Below are 20267 nucleotides of genomic sequence, written 5' to 3' on the forward strand. Positions count from 1 at the left end.
CTTTGGGCCCAAGATGAACCTATTAAGGAACTTTTCTTTTTCTCGGTTTGAAAAGTACAACATCAGCGACCTTCTATGTGTTTATCTTGAGAGAGAGATATGATGAATAGACTTAGAACTGAACATTTTCTCTATTTTAGTATGGAAAAGTTAAATATCCTATTGTTCAAGATGGTTTGTTTTTATTATACATGACAGTGTTAGCTTTAAAGGTACTTTGGAAAACCACACACTTTTTTGTTTATGAATCTTAAAGTCTGTTCTATATTGGATAACCCGTAAGTTTCATTCTTGGCCAAAGATTCTGTTTTTGTGAAACTTTTCATCAGTGAAGCACGATTTTTATTGATGGAACAGGCCATAACGACAGATCTTTAGAGGCAGTTTTATTTAAGACTGTAACCTGCTGCACGTAGTAAAAATACTGCATCTACTTAAGCTGCCTGCTTGGATGGCTTAACAGTCTTTTATGGTTAGAGAATAAATTCTGTTAAAATTTTCCCCTCTTGGTTTTTGACAGAGCTAATCTTTCTCTCTTTTTTTTTTTGAGCGGGGTGGGGGGTTGGGGGGTAGTTCAGGCATAAGCATAACAGTTCCTTTTCCTACAGGTAAATATTTACCGCTTAGTTACAAAGGGGACTGTGGAGGAGGAGATCATAGAACGGGCCAAAAAGAAGATGGTATTAGATCATCTGGTGATTCAGCGCATGGACACCACTGGCCGGACGATCCTGGAAAACAACTCGGGAAGGTCCAAGTAAGTGCCAGGAAGATTGGGAGGCAGGCAGAATCAAAGTGATTTTACATCACTGTTGGATATAATAGGATTTTCTACCACAGACATTAGTCTATTCATTACCTGGAAGATGCCAGGCCAGAACCACAAATAGGATGGCATTTTCACTTTATTTGAGTTTCTTGGTTCCTTTTTTTGCCCATCACCCCCCTGCTTATGTGTTTTCCTCCCTTTCTTGCCCTCTCCCTTACCTTTGCTTTTGGCTGCACATGTGACATATGACACAGCAACAGCAGTGGAGCTGTGTGTTGGGTGTCAGCCCAGCATAATGTCACCTTTGACTTTTCTGCAGTGAGAATCCAGATTGGATTGGCAGCTGTTTTTTTTTTTTTTACTATTGGCAAAAATGTTTGTGTGGAGATTGTTGTGCTTTCTTCTGTTGGAAACAGAAGGGTATAAAAAGAAAGTAATGAAGTTTTAATTGGCTTTGGGAAGAGGCACAGCTACATCTCCTATAAAGTTTAATTAGCCAGGCATGGTGGCAGGCGCCTGTGGTCTCAGCTACTTGGGAGGCTGAGGCAGGAGAATGGCGTGAACCCAGGAAGTGGAGCTTACAGTGAGCTGAGATCGTGCCACTGCACTCCAGCCTGGGCGACAGAAAATAATAATAATATAGATAATAATATTATCAAGATAATATCAAGATAATATTATTATCAAGGTAATATCAAGATAATAGTAATAATATTATCAAGATAATAGTATTATTATTATCAAGATAATATAATAAAAATAAGTTTACATTTTGAGCAGATTGTTGAGTGTCTTCTGTGGTGGTGTTGCAGCTATGTTTTTTGTTTGTTTGTTTATTTTTGAGATGGAGTCTTACTCCGTCGCCCAGGTTGGAGTGCACTGGCACGATCTTGGCTCATTGCAACCTCTGTCTCCTAGGTTGAAGTGATTCTTGTGCCTCAGCCTCCCGAGTAGCTGGGACTACAGGTGTGCACCACCACACCTAGCTAATTTTTTTTTTTTTTTTTTTTTAGTAGAGACAGGGTTTTTCCATGTTGGCCAGACTGGTCTCAAACTCCTGACCTCAAGTGATAGGCCCACCTCAGCCCCTCAAAGTGCTGGGATTATAGGTGTGAGCCATTGTGCCCGGCTGCAGCTATGTTAAAGGTGTATTCAAATTAGCCCTTCCTAAATAAAATGTTTTCAGATAGTTTTCTGTTTAAGAGGAACCTAGATGAGAAAAGCCTAGCTCTTTTATTTTGGACCGGGGTTGAGAAGGTTGAAAATTCTTGGTGAATTATAACTTTCTGAGTCAAAGGGCAAAGAAAAGAGCTCCATTCTGTAACATTGCTAGTCACGGTTCTGGCTTACCCATGCAATAGGTGAACCAGTAGGACTGTAACTTATTTTCTTTCTGCTGGTTTAGGGTTACCATCACAGACTCATCCTGTAGATAGAAAATGAGATGGTTGAGAAATCATTTTTCTTGAGGCAGAGTTTATATTTTCAACAGTTATTTGACCTCTTTCTGAAGGATAGTTATTCTGAAGTAGAACACTTTAGAGGTTATTTGATGTTTCTAACAACTACATTTTACTTCCACAGCTCAAATCCTTTTAATAAAGAAGAGCTGACAGCTATTTTGAAATTTGGAGCAGAGGATCTCTTCAAAGAACTGGAAGGGGAGGAATCAGAACCTCAGGTAATTAACAATGAGGAGAGGGAAATTTTTTTGATAAGTATGATCTGTGAGAGTCTAAATTTTCTATAAGAAGATTCTGTTAGAGGCTTTTGTAAAGAAAAAGTAATTACTTGAAGGACAGTGTGTTTTTCTTTCATGGGAATGTCATAGCTCTTACCAAATTGAGTAGGAAGGAATTAATAAAGCATTCGAGGATACTTTATTGGGTTGTTTTTTTCTCCCATTTCTGTTTGTTTTAATTTTTGAAGTTTCACCTTGTCATTTGTATAAATTATAGTTTGAGACATTAGATGTAAAGGATTTAGAGTTGAAACTGAAAGTAAATGAAATATCAGAATGGAGAATTGGTTTATTTGCACCAAACATTTTCAGTAAATATGAATAATTTCTGGGCAACTAGGCAACTCATCTGTTGCCATTTTATTCTATTTATGTTGGCTTTTGTTCTTTTAGGAAATGGATATAGATGAAATTTTGCGGTTGGCTGAAACGAGAGAGAATGAAGTGTCAACAAGTGCAACAGATGAACTTCTGTCACAGTTTAAGGTATGAAGATCTTTGTGGGAGAGAGTTCTCAACATTGATTCATTAATGATTACTAATGTTTATGAACGCTTTCTTTGTGCTAGGCGCTCTGCTTTTCTCTTTACCTGAATTGAGTCATATCCTCAATATTGTTCTCTGAATTGTGAGTATGTTGTGAATGTAGGTTCTACAGTCCGCACGAAGGTAACCACTGAAATGGGCTATCCTGTGTAGAGTCAGTGTGTGGAGGAAAAGAAATCATTGAAGAGAGGGCTAGGTAGAGAACCAGGACAGAGTGTAGAACCAGGACTTGTGGAGCATTGTGGGACACGTTAATAGATCAGATGCCAAAGAGAGGTCAAAGATAGGAAAAGAGTAGATGACAATTAGAAGGCTCTGATGACTTGGTGAGATTTTAGTTTGTTTTTTGTTTGTTTGGTAAGTGACAGAAAGAGGTGTCAGTTGGTGTCTCATATAACAGAAAATTACATGAAATGAGGACTAAACACAAAAGTTGGGCACCAGATGAATAGGAGGTGGCAGCACAGAGTATCAATGTTATTAAAAAGCTTAATGAAAGAGTACAGGGATGCTAAATTATATGGCTAGAAGGTTAAAGCAAGACAAGGTTTTTGAAAGATGTTACCATGTTTCTAGTTTGAGGAAAGAACTTGAGTATAGGGAGATATTGAAGGTTCTCAGGAAAGAAATGATTTGATGGCACATTGCTCCAGAGGAGACTGGAAGGGATAGTCAAAAGCACAGATGGAAGACTTGGCCTTGGAAAGAAAAAGGACAAGTACACTTTAGGGAAGAGGAGGAAAGAGATGCTGTGGGAGTTTAATTTATGCTCTTAATGACTAGTAAAGTAAGTGAGGTGTTTGCTTGAGAAGTGGAAAAGATTTGGGACAGCCATGGATGAGGCAGAAAGTTGTTGGGAGGAACCTGATAGAGGGAGTCAGCTGAATTGAGATGATACAGCTTTGCTGTGGAGCCAATCAGCAGGGTCATATGACTTTCTCCAGCAATACTTTTGAGGTCAGAGAAATTGGATCAGTTGGCTATCCCAAGGTGGGAGATTGGCTTGGGAGGTACAGGAAAGTCAAAATAGCAAAGGTTTTCAAGATTGATGTGACAGCTTAGAAGGAAGGATTGACCATGGGTTGATTCCATGGAGGTAGAGAAGCAAGAGAGACCTGATGATTACAATGATGGCTAAATGCAGTATGCCCATTAGGATTGAATTGAATTAGGGGAAATTGTGTGAAGTGTTTGGAAGGAAGCAATATTGTGTGATTAGCTCCAAAGCTGGCCACTGGTAGAAGTTGTTTCAATGGAAGAACAAGGATGGAGTTGAGTGGGCCAAAGAGCCCTCGATTAATGTGTTAGGATGCAGAGGATGGGGTAGAGAAGGGTGAAGGTGAATTATTAGGGTTTGTCATAGTCGGTTTGGGCTCCTGCAATAAAGTACCATAGACTGGGTGGTTTATAAACAATAGAAATGTATTTCTCACAGTTCTGAAGATTTGAAGTTTGAGATCAGGGTGCCAACATGGTCAGGTTCTGGTGGAGGCTCTCAGGTTGCAGACTGCTGACTCTTCTTACCTTCGCATGGTAGAGGGAGAGAAGCTAGAGAGCTCTCTGGCGGTCCCTTTTATAAGGGCAGTAATCCTATTATGAGGGCTCTACCCTCATGACCTCCTAACACCTTACGTTGGAGGTAGAATTTCATCATATGACTTTTGGGAAGAACATAAACATTCAGTCCATTGCACTGTTTCAGCTCAGTTCCACCTCTGTGACTGCTGCTCCTTTCTTCAGCAATAAAAACCCGCACTTGTGTAACTCTTACTGTGTTTTCAAGCACTATCTTAAGGGCCAGAGTCTGGCCTTTAACCACTACGTCCCTTTTGGAAAAGTTAAATTCCTTACTGCATGAACCACTAACATATGTGCATATTTACATCAATCTTAATTTTAGTTAATTTTAGCCAAAAGTCATAAAATGAGAGTCTAACTTGATTTCACTGTCAGCTCCAAGGAATGGAGCCTCCAGAAGCTCATTTATACCTTATGACTGTCTCAAAGGCTAGGAGGGAAGGAATAAGAAGAATGAGGAGCCAGGCTGGGGGCTGCCTGCCACTGCCCAGATGCTGTCCAGAGGTGGTAGATGTTTCTGTGTACCCCTCGTCTGGTTCTTTGAAATGGATACACTTAGATGGCTTTCTTTCTGGGATACATACTGTTTTAATACAAATACATATCGGATATTAAATAATATTTGATAACAAATGAAGAGAATATTCTTCCACATTTATTTAAATTTTTTCTGTTTTCTGTTTTCATTTTTTTTCTAAGACTAAAGTGCACTTGTGAACATATGAAATTACCACACATCTTTAACTTTCATATTTTTGATAAAAATGAATAAGGCAACCAGTTGGCTAGATGATAATGAGTGCTTTGAGTTACGCATTGTTTCAAATGAACTCTATACAACTTAAGAAGTGTAAGTTCATGGAGTATTAGGTATTAAGCATTTTAAAATCTAAATAAATCTAAATTTTATCATTAGTATTATATTTTTTAGAACATGTATATGATTTATAACAGCTCATTCAATAAAACTTATAAAAACAATTTGTATCTTTGTAGCTGTTTCTCTGCTTTTCAGTAAAATTTCTGATATGATGAACTTGAGGACTTGACAAGTTGATTTTTGGGGTTATAAAGGAAAAATTAATAGAAAATTGATTATCTGATTATGTAATATCACAAAAGTCCTATTATTATTCACAGTGTCTACTTAGATTTAAAACACTGGATAAATTGTTTTAGCAGATGGTATTTAGAAATAGGGAAATGTCAGACAATGGGTTGTCTATTTTAAGGTTGCCAACTTTGCAACAATGGAAGATGAAGAAGAGCTGGAAGAGCGTCCCCACAAGGACTGGGATGAGATCATTCCAGAGGAACAAAGGAAAAAAGTAGAGGAGGAAGAGCGGCAGAAGGAGCTAGAAGAAATTTATATGCTGCCTCGAATTCGGAGTTCCACTAAAAAGGTGATCAAGTGAGATGAAAGATATGAAATTATTTCTTACGTTGTGAATGCTACGGAAGTGTTGATTATTCAAAGAGGAGGCCTTGCATTGTTCCCCTGACACAGAGGCTTCAAGAGCAGAGTTGATACTGTAGGAAACTTAACAAAGGAAAGTGGAGAAATCTGCAGAGCTCATGAGCACACCTGTGAGACATCGGATTTGGTCTTTGCAAATTGGCTCTTTGTGAAGCTGATAAATAGGGTCTGAAATTTCCAGAAGTTTGCATTTTGCCTTTGAGATTAGAACCAGTAGTCCTCACAATTTGGCTGTAATTGCCACTGCCTTCAACTTTCAGAAAGTCAAACCTCTGTTTGTCCATAACAGTTCACAGCACTTGATATAAATACTTAGTAAAGGATTATATAACTGTAAATAAGAAACATATACCAACTTGACAGTTCACAAAGCTCCATCACAGACACTATCTAATTTGATTTTTGTAACAACATTGAAATCGGTAGAATAAGTTTTGTTACCCATTTTGTTGGAGGTGATAGACACAGATTTGTTCAAGGTCACAGTAAATCAGTATGAGGTAACACTAGCTACCATTTATTGAGCCCTTACAATGTGCTAGGCATACTTCTAAGTGCTTTAACTTATTGAAAACCACATGTTACAGGTACTGTTGTTCTTCATTTTTCAAATGAGAAAACAAAGAGTAAAATTACTTGCCCAAAGAAGTAAATATGAACCTGTTTTATAATGGGATATTGTAAAAATATCCAAATATTTTTAATCCAGTTCACTTATTGTTATATTACAATGTCTCTGAAAGTATGACTATCCTAAGTGGGTATTACTTCAGGACCTCTCTCCTCTTATTTGTCAAAGGAAAATTGACTTGTCTGATATGGTGAGAAGTTCTGAATACTAAAGAATTAAGATGGCCTTCTCTTAGTCCTTTCACCACTTGAACTTCGCACTTCTTACAGTGTGACTTTGCCTCCATCTTTCTCAGGCTCAGACAAATGACAGTGACTCTGACACTGAGTCTAAGAGGCAGGCCCAGAGATCCTCTGCTTCTGAGAGTGAGACGGAGGACTCTGATGATGACAAGAAGCCAAAGCGCAGAGGGCGTCCCAGGAGTGTGCGGAAGGACCTCGTGGAGGGATTTACTGATGCAGAGATCCGAAGGTTGGTGGAGGCTCTGTTCTCACTGAGCTTGTTTGGAAGTGCATACTGTAAGTCTTGGGTTGACTGGATCCTGGACATCGTGACAGGGTAGGCAGAGGCTAATACCTACAAAAAAGGAAAGAGAAGCTGGGTCCTGTCCCAGATCTTTAGGACGATTCTTCCTTCTCCAAGGTTTCTTTCTGTTGAGATCACTTTTATTTGTTGTTCATCTCTGTTTCTCTCTTATTCTCTGGTTATTCAGAACATTTTCACAAAATTCAGCTAGGGGGAGGGAGGTAATTGACATACATATATATACAGACTTATGTATCTGTATATAAAAGAAATAAATATCAAAAATAAAAATGGTACAAATAAGTCTACCCTCACTACCTCTCCCCTCCGCCACAATCCCACTTCCACCTGTGTTAGTACTGATATCAGTTTGCTGGTGGTTTGCTTTGATTTATAAGTAGTATGTACAACATGTTGTTCAGCACCTTGCTTTCCCTCATCCCATTTAAAATCTATTTTAGACATCTTTCTATGTGAGTGATTACTATACATTTCTTGGTATCTGATTCAAATGTCTCTATCCTCCATAAAAAAATCTAAAATTGTTGCTTGCAAATTATTTTTTTTTCCAGTTTCCATCTTTTTTTTTTTTTTTTTTTTTAAGCCTGAAGAAAATAGAAAGTATAAAGATGGTTTTAAGGCCTAATCCATATTATAATTATATTAAATAGTCCTTTAAGTTTCATGTATTTTAGACTGTGAGGTGTTTCCTTTCACTTAAAGGTCACACCTACTCTTCTTTCTTTGTTTAATTTACTATGGAAAAATAGAAATATTTCAAAATACTGACAGAATGGCATGTAACACATCCCCTCTTGTACTTATCATCTTAACAATTTTGAATTTGTAGCCAAACTTATATGTATATATACACACCCCACCTCCTCTTGCTCCCTATTCCCAGTATTATTTTGAGAAGAATGTGTTTTCTGCTATGGGGCAGTGTGTTCTATAGCTGTATTCGGCTTAGTGTTTTTCAGGTCTTTAATTTCTTTATTGATTTTCTGTATAGTTGTGGTTATGTTGGTAGAGTCAGAATCTTGCTCTCTTGCACAGGCTGGAGTATGATCCTATCTCACTGTAACCTCACACTCCTGGGCTCAAGTGATCCTCCTGCCTCAGCCTCCCAGGTAGCCAGGTCTACAGGCATGTGCCCCATGTCTGGCTAATTAAAATTTTTTTTTTTTTGTAGAGACAAGGTTTCAGTATGTTGCCCAGGCTGGTCTCAGACTCCTGGCCTCAAATATTCTCCTGCTTCAGCCTCCCAAAGTGTTGGGATTATAGGCCTGAGCCACTGTGCCCAGCCTAGTTGTTCTACCCATTATTGAAAATGGGATATTGACATCTCTGTTACTCTTATATGATCCATTTGTTCCTTCAATTCTGTCAGTTTTTGCTTCATGTGTTTTTGGACTCTTATTAATTGTATATATTTTCTATAATCGATAGGTCTTGATTGGCCTTTTTATTGTAACATGTATTTCTGTCTGTAGTAACAATTTTTGTTTTAATGCCTATTTTCAGTTTAATATTAGTATAGCCACTCCAGCTTTGTTTTTGGGTATTTGAAATTTTAAAAAATGGTATTTGGCCAGGCATGGTGGTTCACGCCTGTAATCCCAGCACTGTGGGAGGCCAAGGCAGGCAGATCGCTGGAGCCTAGGAGTTTGAGACCAGCATGGGCAATATGGCGAAACCCTCTCTCTACTAAAAATACAAAAAATTAGCCAGGTGTGGTGGTGCACACCTGCAGTCCCAGGTACTTGGGAGGCTGAGGCTGAGGCACGAGAATTGCTTGAACCTGGGAGGCCGAGGTTTGCAGTGAGCCGAGATGGCACCACTGAACTCCAGCCTGGGTGACAGAGCAAAACTCTCTAAAAGAAGAAGAAGAAAAAAAAAAGATGGTATCTTAAAATTTTTAAAAAATATTTTTTCTGCCAGTCTCTTTTTTTTGATTGCAGTGTTTAATCTATTTACATTTAATGCAGTTATTATAAAGTAGGAATTATGTCTGCATTTTGCTATTTATCTTCTATATGTCGTGTCCTTTTTGTTTATTTCCCCATTACTACTTTCTTTTGTGTTAAATATATATTATACCATTTTAATTACCTTAAGAAAAACCCTATTTTTTCACTTATTTTCTTAGTGGTTGCCCTAGAGATTACAAGTGACATCTTAGAACAATTTACTTTGAATTAACATCAATTTAATGTCAATGGCATTATAAAAACTTTGCCCCAATGATAGCTCACCATCCCCATTTGTGCTGTTGTCACACATTACATCTTTACACATTGTAAACCCATCAATGCAGTTTTATAATTAATACTTTATATAGTTAGTTGTCTTTTTTTTTTTTTTCTTTTGAGACGGAGTTTTGCTCTTCTCACCCAGGCTGGGGTACAGTTGGTGCAATATCGGCCCACTGCAACCTCTACTTCCCAGGTTCAAGTGACTGTCCTGCCTCAGCCTCCTGAGTAGCTGAGATTACTGGCGCCTGCCACCATGCTGGCTAATTTTTTTTGTATTTTTAGTAGAGATGGGATTTCACCATGTTGGCCAGGCTGGTCTTGAACTTCTGACCTCAGGTGATCGGTGTGCCTTGGCCTCCCAAAGGGCTGGGATTAGAAGCGTGAGTCACCCACACCCAGCCTAGTTAGTTGTCTTTTAAAATCAGATAGAAGGAAAAGAGTTACAAAAATGCATGTATACTGTTTTTATATTTACTTACTCTATTATTCCATGGGTGCTCTTATTTCTTCATGTGATTTGAGTTACTATTTTATGTCCTTTCATGTCTGCCCAGAGGACTCTTTTTTAGCATTTTATTTGGAGGCAGGTCTGCTAACAATGGATTCTCTATTTTGGCTTAGCTGGCACTGTCTTAATTTCATCTTCATTTTTGAAGGAAAGTCTTAATTTCTTTTTTTCTGTTTCTCACGTGGGATAATCTCAATTGGCCTATCTTCAGATTTGCCAGTTCTCTCTTCTTCAGGCTCATATTTGCTGCTGAGCCTCACCAGTGATTTTTTTTTCATTTCCGTTATTGTAGTTTTCAACTCTAGAATTTCTGTTTCACTCTTTAAAAAATGTCTGTTTTTAAGCAGCATTTCTGTTTCTATTGATATCATTTTCGACCTTTCTTTTTAATTCTCTAGGCAGATTTTTTTAAACTCTTGTAAATATTTATAATAGCTGATTAACATCCTTGTCTTATAAGCCTACATGCTAGACTTCCTTAGGGATGGTTTCTATTACCTGCTTTTTTTCCTATGTATACTTCATACTTTTTTTTTTGTGATGGAGTTTTGCTCCCATCACCCAGGCTGGAGTGCAATGGCGCGATTTTGGCTCACTGCAACCTCCGCCTCCTGGGTTCAAGCGATTCTCCTGCCTCAGCCTCCCGAGTAGCTGGGATTACAGGTGCCCACCACAATGCCCAGCTAATTTTTGTATTTTTAGCAGAGACAGGGTTTCACCATGTTGGCCAGGCTGGTCTCGAACGCCTGACCTCAGGTGATCCACCCGCCTCGGCCTCCCAAAGTGCTCAGATTACAGGCATGAGCCACCGTGCCCAGCCTACTTTTTGGTTTTCTATATGTCCCATAATTTTTCTCTTGAAAAATTGGACGTTTTAAGTCATATGGCAACTCTGGAAATCAGATCTCCCCTCCCAGCCATATGTTGTGTTTGCCACTGCTATTGTATTTGCTTGTTTAGTGACTTTCCTGTACTAGTTATCTGAAGTCTGTATTCTTTGTCGTGTTATGTGATCCTTGTCATGCTATGTGTAGTCTCTACTCCTTTAGCTTAGTGGTCAGCTAATGATTGCACAGAGATTTCCTTAAATGCTTTGAGCCTATAAGTCTACCAGCCTTTGTTGAAGGTCTGGGTGTGTGTGTTGGGGCATGTTTCAATGCTCTGGAAGGCAGTTGACAACTCTGCCTTAACTTTCAGTTCCTGCTTGCACAGTTCCTCAAGGTCTTTCTCAGGCTCAGACAAATGACAGTGACTCTGACAGTGAGTCCAAGAGGCGGGCCCAGAGATCCTCTGCTTCTGAGAGTGAGACGGAAGAGTCTGATGATGACAAGAGGCCAAAGCGCAGAGGGTGTCCCAGGAGCATGCGGAAGGACACTTTGAGATCTTTCCTCTGCATGGGCACAGACCTGCACATGTCAGAGCTTTTCAGAGTATCTATCCTATGAACATCTTTCCTCCCAGTTTTTCTTTTTGTCTTTGTTCAACCTTTTGTTATTTCCAGTTGGTAGTGTTGCCTCAGGCCGTCATGGTGTTAAATCTTTGCATCTAATTGTTTTTGACCAATGAATTGTGGACAGGGCTATTCACACAGAGTGAGTTCTGGGTCAGTCCAATAAAGACAAGCCTGAGAATGGAGCTTCTCAGGGTGCTGTTAGCCAGGTCCAGTCATTCTGTGGGAATAGGGCTTTTGGAGAACTCTGAACCTCTTCTTCACCCTCCAGTGGCTGCTATGCTGCTGGTTGCACAGCTATTGTAGTTGCAGAAGTGTTAGTTTTCAAGGCTGTCATGCAGCTGGGGTTAAGGGGTGGGAGTAGTGCAAGTTAAAAAATACCTTGAAGCTTGCTGAGCCATTTTCTTGAATAAATTTCTTAGATGGCTGCATGCATTTGGTTAATTTCCAGAGTTGTGACAATACTGATTGTGACCGTTTATGCCAGCATTCTTATTGCTTTTATGGAGGAGCAGATTTTCACAGACCCTTAGTCTGCCATTTCAGAAGTGTTGTTATTTAGACATAAAATATTTCAGTGTCTGTTAAGAAGGAGAAATGCAGAGTTAAGGAGTAATCCTCAGGTTTTGTTCATATATAATACTTTCCTAACCCTTGTATCTGTGCTGTTCCTTTAATGTGGTTTTTAGCTATTGTCATATTCAGTCCCATTTTATTCTGTAGCCATGTTTTCTCATTTCCATTTTTCCCTTAGTATCTGTCCTTACATGATTAGATAACCCAATTATCATAGTAATTTGGCATATTACATGATGCCCTTAATGTGTCATGAAGTCCTGGTTTTTAGTGGAAAGTACTGGTGACCAGCCTGTAGGAATGGGGATGATGGCGTGAGTTGGTATGTAGCATAGTTTAAAGGGTAGAGACTTGCGGGAAGATAGATTGGATTTTTGGGAGGAGAGGTCAGTAGAGTTTCCAAAATCGTTTGCCTAAGAAGTTTTAAATCATATTTTACTTTGCCTTATTCCAAAAACTATTTGAGACAGTCAAAAAAATCTTAACAGCTGAAAAATCATTGGTTTTCTAATAACGAAAAATATGGTATTGGAGGTAACAGTGGTGAACCGAATACGCTGATGAAACGATATAAGGGTTTATCACAATAGAGTTGTGATGATTGAATCCTTTATGACACAGTGAAGTCTATAAACTTGTACCTTCTAAAAAGGATATTAGAGCTAAGTTACAGTTCTCTAGCATATATCTAAGCAGGTTTATGGACAGTCACTGAGAATAAAGTTGATCTTTAATTTGAACAGATTTTTAGCAGTCATTATTTTAAGTTGACTAGTTTCAAAGACATTCAACGTTTATTCATTTTTTTGGTAGTTGCAAGGATAAGGATTGAGTCCACTCTATTTTTGACAATTTGCATGGCTCATATGTCATCACAGGATATGCTAGCATCAACGTAACTAAAGTAAGTCTCTGTTTTTTTAATATGTTTTATTGATCCTATTCTTAGGTTCATCAAGGCTTATAAGAAGTTTGGTCTCCCTCTTGAACGGTAAGTTCAGTATAATAGTCCCTTATCTTCCTCTTTTTTGCTTTTATTATATAGTACGTTCTTTTTTGGTAATTTTTTCCATTTAATACTAATGCCGGGAACATTTTTTTTTCTGGAAACACTCATTTACAAACATTTATATATTGGGTGCCTGTTGATTCATGTCCCTCTGCAGAGGGATGACAAAGATGATAAAGACAGGCCATCCATAAAAAGACTTTCACCTTTGTGAGGGAGATAAAGCAGGTATATTCAAAACCATAGTGTGTGAAATAATTTCCAGAGAGATGTTCATGTACCTCCAGTTGAAAAGAATGTATGTAGTTATTATTTGTATCCTAGTTCTTAGATTTAATAATGTCAAAGGTAAAAGGCTCTTTATGATTTTATAATCTTCTGCTAATTAGCAGGATTTTATGAGGATTAAATACAAAGAACTTACATAGCCTTGACTATAAAAACTTCCAAAAGGGTAGCTGTTGTTACTATTCTATAAGCATTTAGAAAATAATTCAGAAGTTGGATTTTAACAGAAGACTCTATTTTTAATAGTTTGGTACTTTACTTCCTATAAAATCTAAAAAGCCCTAATTTAAAGGAAATATTGGGCTCCCTTCTCTTTCTTCTGATAAACTTCTCGAGTGGGTGAAAATTACAAGCCTGTTTTTGTTTGGTCCTCTCCATTTGGAGAGGAGGTAGTGATATGTAGCATTAAGCCACAGCAAAGCCAAGAAAGTGAGTTGCATCTTTCCAGGACTATTGCTGACCACCCGGGGTAGACTGTCTGTTTTTGGGCCAGTTATCGTAAAAGCCAATAGGGTGTGGAAAAGGGGCCTTGACACCTTTTGACGGCCTGTTTTTTAGCTGTTAATATAGTTGTGTGCTTCATATGACATGGAGATCAACTAAACATATAGTAGAAGTAACTATACTCTGCTTCTAGGAGCATTGCAGTGAATAAAAGTAGGCTGGAGAAAGGAAAGTGAACACAAAGAAGCAAGCTGGTACAGATGGTGTTCAGGCACTTCACTTGCTGCCACTAACAGCCTATTTATTTAGTAAAGTTTGCTTTGCTTGTTTCTTTCTTTCCTCTCTGTTCTTTGGAATTGTTTTGTGGAACATTCAAGACACAATTCTTTATGATGGAAAATGAATATGTTAGCCTTCAGTCAATGTCCAGGGGTTCTTGTTGGAGCCTTAGAATGATCACTAAAGGAACGCAAAGAAAAGTGTCTTTGCAGGAGAAGATTATATGAGGCCTAGTGGCATCTCATGACATTTAAGAAGAGTGGGCACAGGGTCCTAAAGTGTCCCCATATTTGTTCCTCCTCAGGCTGGAGTGCATAGCACGTGACGCTGAGCTGGTAGATAAGTCGGTGGCAGATCTGAAGCGCCTGGGTGAACTGATCCACAACAGCTGTGTGTCAGCAATGCAGGAATACGAAGAGCAGCTGAAAGAGAATGCCAGCGAGGGTAAGTGAAGTTGGCTTTAGTGAGTCTTCGCAACCTGGCACTCGTGGACTGGATTTCTGTTGCTAAAAGGCGTTTTAAGGACAGACTTGAGGACCACACATGCCTAGTGCTTTCAGGTGTTTATTCTGAGCTGCGTTTCTGTGAGCTTAATATTCTACGCTCCTACAGGTCTACTCACAAATGAAGTTGATTTGTAGAAGGTGTAGAGTGAAGAAAAAGATGAAATGGTTTCTTTTTATGTTGCTATAGAAAGTTTAAATTCATTGGAGTGATATAAAAACCCAGGGGCAAAGCTGGGTGGACACCTCTGTATTTTGGCTGCAAATAAGAGGTGTTATAGATCACAAGCATTGTTAATTACCTTGGATATATATTGTGCGTTATGGCAAACACAAAGGATTTAGAGAATTAATTGGAATAAATAAAATATTGGATGAATATTGTAAACATTTTTGGGTTACATTGAGATTGTCATGCCACTAGAATTTGTTCTCATTGGATTGGACATGCAGTGTGTTTTCTCTCTGATACCAGAAAGTGATTTTGCCTGTCCTGTGTGATAGCTTTAAAAGCAAGAGGTATAGGAATGCTTGTGAGGAGAGAACTCTGAAGTAGTTATTGGTAAGGGCACCTCATAGTGAACTTTAAAGAAACGAGAGAGGCCAGGCGCAGTGGCTCACGCCTGTAATCCCAGCACTTTGGGAGGCTGATGTGGGAGGATCACTTGAGCCCAGGAGTTCAAGTCCAGTCTGGGCAATATATAAGTGAGACCTTGTCTCTACAAAAAGTTTAAAAATTAGCCGAGAGTAGTAGGATGCACACCTGTAATATCAGCTACATGGGAGGCTGAGGTGGGAGGTTCAATTGAGACCAGGAGGCAGAGGCTGCAGTGAGTTGAGATCATGCCGCTGCACTTCAGCCTGGGTGACAGAGCGAAACCCTGTCTCAAAATATAAATAAATTAATTAAAAAATAAATGAAGTTAGTATCATTCTCCTTCTCCAGACTGTGGTTTATCTGTGCCATTTCTGCATTTTTTTTGGGCAGCCTTTACTTAGGTAAGGCTACCCTTCTGCAGCTTTGTTGAGCTGTGGTTAAATCTTCAGGCTCCAGAGAAAAAGAGGCAGTCAGTTATCTGGAATTTTGGTTCTACCACTTCTAGTTAAAAGACTTTGGGCAAGTTATATCCCTTCAACTATCTCATTTGCAAAATAGAGTAATAATATCTACTTCAAAGGATTTGGATAAATAAATAATTCCATACTTGTAAATTGTTTAGCAACAGTGTCTAGCTTGCAGTGTTAGCTATTATTAAGAAGTGAGTATTTGTGCTTTGAAATTTTTTTTTTCTTTTTAAGGTTATTATTGAATGTGATATAATTTAAAAATATCTTCAAGAGAGTCAAAACTTATTTTAAGATATGTTCTTTTTTGTAACAGACAAATAACTTGCATGGTTTGCAAAATGATCTGAATATGTGCTTTTATAACATTCAGAATACACCCAAAAGTGAACTTTAGGTTTAATGTACAGTGTGTTTTCTATGTAATTGTTTTGAATAAGTAATACATCTGCATGGCTTAAAACTGAAAAACGTATTCCTATTACTTCTTGATGCTTTTGAGAAATGAATAATGTTTTCTCCCTTTTAAATGGTAGTACAGCATGCACACTTTTCTGTGCTTGCTTTTTTTAATCTCATAGTATCTTGTGGAGCTGTTTTCTTACGGCAGTCCCTTCTCCCCAAAATCCCTCTCTTTTTTTTGTGCATGTCCACATTCTGGATCTGGCTGATTGCTTCTTGGTATTGTTTCCTCACACCTGTATTTCCTGTAAACTGGTATTCAGCGTATTCTGAATCCAGGCTGACATTTCTAGATCAAATGGAAGATTATTGATACCTCTTTTCCCTTAGGTTGAAATTTTTGTTTCTAAAAATGTTAACATAATTACATATTTGCTTTATCCCAAACATATGTTTCCAAATATCAATACCAGTCTTGCTGTTAACAAAAAAATGCTCAAATGCAAAGTGTGATTTCTTTGCATTTCTTTTTGATCTTAGAATATATCACACTAACAATATACAATCAAAATATATTTTTAAATTATTCAAAGTTATTCTTTTCTCTGTGGTTAATGCCACCAACTTAATATATAGTTAGACTCTTTTGTTTTCATTTATTTTCAATACTTAGGGACTGCTTTTCTCATTTTGATTCGATTTAATTTTTTTAATTATGTAAAAACATTTACATGGTTCAAAGTCACAACTATAAAACAAGGTACATTTGGAGCATCTTGTTTTCGTTTTTTGTTCCCCAGCTGCCTTCTCTTCCTCCTTAATAGGTCACTGTTTCTATTAGTTGTAAGTTTATCTTTGATTGTTTCTTTTTAAAATTTAAGTGTGTATTTTAAAATTTAAGTGTGTATGTGCGTGTGTATTTTCCTTCTTACACAGAAGAGAACATACTCTTTTGCACCTGCTTATTTTCATGACTGAGATAAATTCATATCATTATGTAGAGATCATCCTCTTTCCTTTTACAGTTGCAAAGTATTCTACCACGTAGATAGATGTCAATTCCCACTTCCCCCCTAGTATTTAATATTTGGGTTGTTTTCGGTCTTTTATTATTATAAAGAAAGCTGCAATGAATAATGATCTAATGAATATACCATTTCATATCTCTGCCAGCATATCTTTGGGATAAGTTTCTAGAAGTGGGATTGCTGGGTCCTGGGAAAATGCGTATATACTTTGCTTCGATATTCCCAAATCCTTCTGCATAAGTCTGGTGCCATTTACATAGTCACCAGTAGTGTTTGTTGGTACCTGTTTACAAGCCTCACAAACAGAATGTATTGCTAAACGTTTGGAGTTTTGCCAGTTTGATAGGTGAGAAACGGTATTTCATTTTTCTTTTAATGAACAAGGTTGTACATCTCTAAGAGTCACTTGCATTTTGTTCTATAAAGTGTCTATTCATGTGGTCTGCCCATTTTATATTGAAAGGAGTTTTCCTCTCACAGGTAGCATTATCTCATGGATTTCAAGTTGGACTATTTGGTTGGGGTTTCATTTTTACTTCTGTGATCATTTTAATTTGAAATTTGGGTTAGGGTAACTTTCTTTCTTTTTTTTTTTTTTTTGAGATGGAGTCTTGCTCCATCTCCCAGGCTGGAGCACAGTGGTGCAATCTCAGCACAGTGGCGAGATCTCGGCTCACTGCAAGCTCCGCCTCCCGGGTTCCCACCATTCTCCTGCCTCAGCCTCACGAGTGGCTGGGACTACAGGCGCCCACCACCATGCCTGGCTATTTTTTTGTATTTTTAGTAGAGAAGGGGTTTCACTGTGTTAGCCAGTATGGTCTCGATCTCCTGACCTCGTGATCCGCCCGCCTTGGCCTCCCAAAGTGCTAGGATGACAGCTGTGAGCCACCGTGCCCGGCCGGGTTAGTGTAATTTTCTTAAGCCACCACTTGTTCATCATTTCACATGTGTTAGATATGAACTTAAGCTCATGTTTTTTCATTAATAGTGTTGTGAAGATCAACTTCATTTTTAAAATACTTGAGTTTTTTGACCTTCACTAGTGGGATGGGTAGGAAAACAAAAAGAGAAACTTTCAGGACTAATATTATACCCTCAGAATCTACTTTGGTTAATTTGGAAACAAAGTAGTATAAAACAAACAGGAAGATTAAAATATAACTATAAACATCAGTGAATTAAAAAAAAATTCCAAATCTTAAAAAACTGAATGTTCAAAGGTTATTTTACAGACATTAGTTGAGAAAAAAATTTGTCTTATAGATTATATCTTCAAAATAACACTAAGCCAGAGATACATTCAGAGAGACTAAGAGGTCAGGGTTCGTTGATACATGTTTTCTGTGGAACTTCTGCAGATTTTCATTTAACTAATGTGAAATTGGTATTTTTCAGGAAAAGGACCAGGGAAAAGGAGAGGTCCAACAATCAAGATATCCGGAGTTCAGGTTAATGTGAAATCCATTATCCAACATGAAGAGGAGTTTGAGATGCTGCATAAATCTATCCCTGTGGACCCTGAAGAAAAAAAAAAGTGAGTATATTTTGTGTACATGCTTAGATGGTCATACCATAAGAAAATAGATTTGAAGTTAGACTCTGTGTAGTTACATAGTGTTTCTACTGTCTCTTCTTTAACATACCAAAAAGGCCCCTCTTCTAATGTCTTCCTGTTTTTAAACTTTCTTTAGATACTGCTTAACCTGTCGTGTCAAAGCTGCACATTTTGATGTAGAGTGGGGGGTGGAAGATGATTCTCGCCTGTTGCTGGGAATTTATGAACATGGCTATGGAAACTGGGAGTTAATTAAAACAGACCCAGAGCTTAAATTAACTGACAAAGTAAGTAACCCTACCATGCTAGAGATTTCTAGAAGATTTGTTGTGTAATATTTTTATATTGATTACTTATTTCTAACTATTTTTGAGGGGGCATCAAATTAGAAATTAGTACAGTCATTCTTGGAAATACTGCCATCTTTAGTGGATTGTGGCACTGTTTCACGGATGAAGATAAAGGGAAAAGACAGTAGCCAGGTGAAATTTTGGGGAAACTATAGGAGAAATCTTAAAATTCTAGTATTTAATTATAGGTCAGATTTCACTACAATAAATACCCAGGTGAGTTTGTTAATGATAAAAGCATTCCTTGGCCTTAGTTATTGGCCCTTTGTTTAAAAGTACATTTGAAACAACCATATTTCACTTCCTCACGTAAAGATTGAATGTCACCTTGGTATTCTTTGTAATGGAATTAAACATTGGCTGTTCTTCTCCCACAAAATCGAGCCTCCCACCCTATCTGTTGCAAGCCATGGTTGGAGCTAGAAGCAGGGAAGGCTGACTGGCTCAAATTTTGGTAGGATTTGCTCCATGTTGTGCTCCTGGCACGTTCAACAGTGCTCATCCCATCTGGGTTTTAGGAGGGTGACAGCACCCTGCCTTAAGCACTGAGACCAGATTCAGTCTGGCAAGAGGCCCAATTGTTATAGCAAGGAACAGATCATGTCCTGGCGTAGCTCAGTGCTCTCCGGCAATGCTCTAAGAAGCATTTTCAATCTAAAACGAAGCTTTAACCTAGCTCCAGGGATTCCCTGCTCCTGGAAGGAGGAAATCCACGACGGCTGGGATGCTCTAGCAGATGAAGCCACAAGCCCCTCCTACCTGAGTTGTTCTACCCTGTTAACAGCACAGGTAGGAGCCATTGGGAGAGCTGGATTTCTCCATCCCATTTTGTAAAATGAGAACGGCTCGTGAGGGATTTTCAGTGACTGGGAGCCATGGACATGAGATAGGATTTGAGGCTTTATCTATATTTTGGGTGGTTGGGGAGGGAAAGGACTGTGCTCAGTTTTTGTTGTCTCTGTTTATCCTGATCCACTAACCAGGATGTGGGTGGTGGCGGGTGCTTCTCTTCCTTTCTTGTTGAAGATTCTGCCGGTGGAGACAGATAAAAAGCCTCAGGGGAAGCAGCTACAGACCCGAGCGGATTACTTGTTGAAGCTGCTCAGAAAGGGTCTGGAGAAGAAGGGGGCTGTGACAGGTGGGGAAGAGGTGAGTATGCTGCCACCTGGTTGTTTTTCAGGGGCCTGAGGCTCCTACCCTGCAGAATTAGGTAGGAAGAGAGAGGCCCTCTCTGAGCACTGCACAGAATGTCACCTTCTCACGGGCAGATGTTGATTTTGAGGTTCCA

General features: G+C 38.6%; 1 protein-coding gene across 8 annotated transcripts in view; it reads left to right on the plus strand.

Annotated features, from left to right (window-relative positions):
• The window catches only part of CHD2 (chromodomain helicase DNA binding protein 2), a 142092-nt gene that overhangs the window by 92528 nt on the left and 29297 nt on the right, over positions 1-20267 (plus strand). For all 8 annotated transcript variants that reach the window (XM_063716057.1, XM_054531208.2, XM_054531212.2 and 5 more), the window contains 10 exon segments: positions 609-757; positions 2354-2450; positions 2904-2996; positions 5867-6037; positions 7038-7213; positions 13006-13047; positions 14381-14520; positions 18470-18608; positions 18766-18916; positions 20006-20128. In XM_063716057.1, coding sequence (XP_063572127.1) covers positions 609-757; positions 2354-2450; positions 2904-2996; positions 5867-6037; positions 7038-7213; positions 13006-13047; positions 14381-14520; positions 18470-18608; positions 18766-18916; positions 20006-20128 — 1281 coding nt within the window.

This window comes from Pongo abelii, chromosome 16, assembly GCF_028885655.2.
Source record: "Pongo abelii isolate AG06213 chromosome 16, NHGRI_mPonAbe1-v2.0_pri, whole genome shotgun sequence".
Lineage (NCBI taxonomy): Eukaryota > Metazoa > Chordata > Mammalia > Primates > Hominidae > Pongo > Pongo abelii.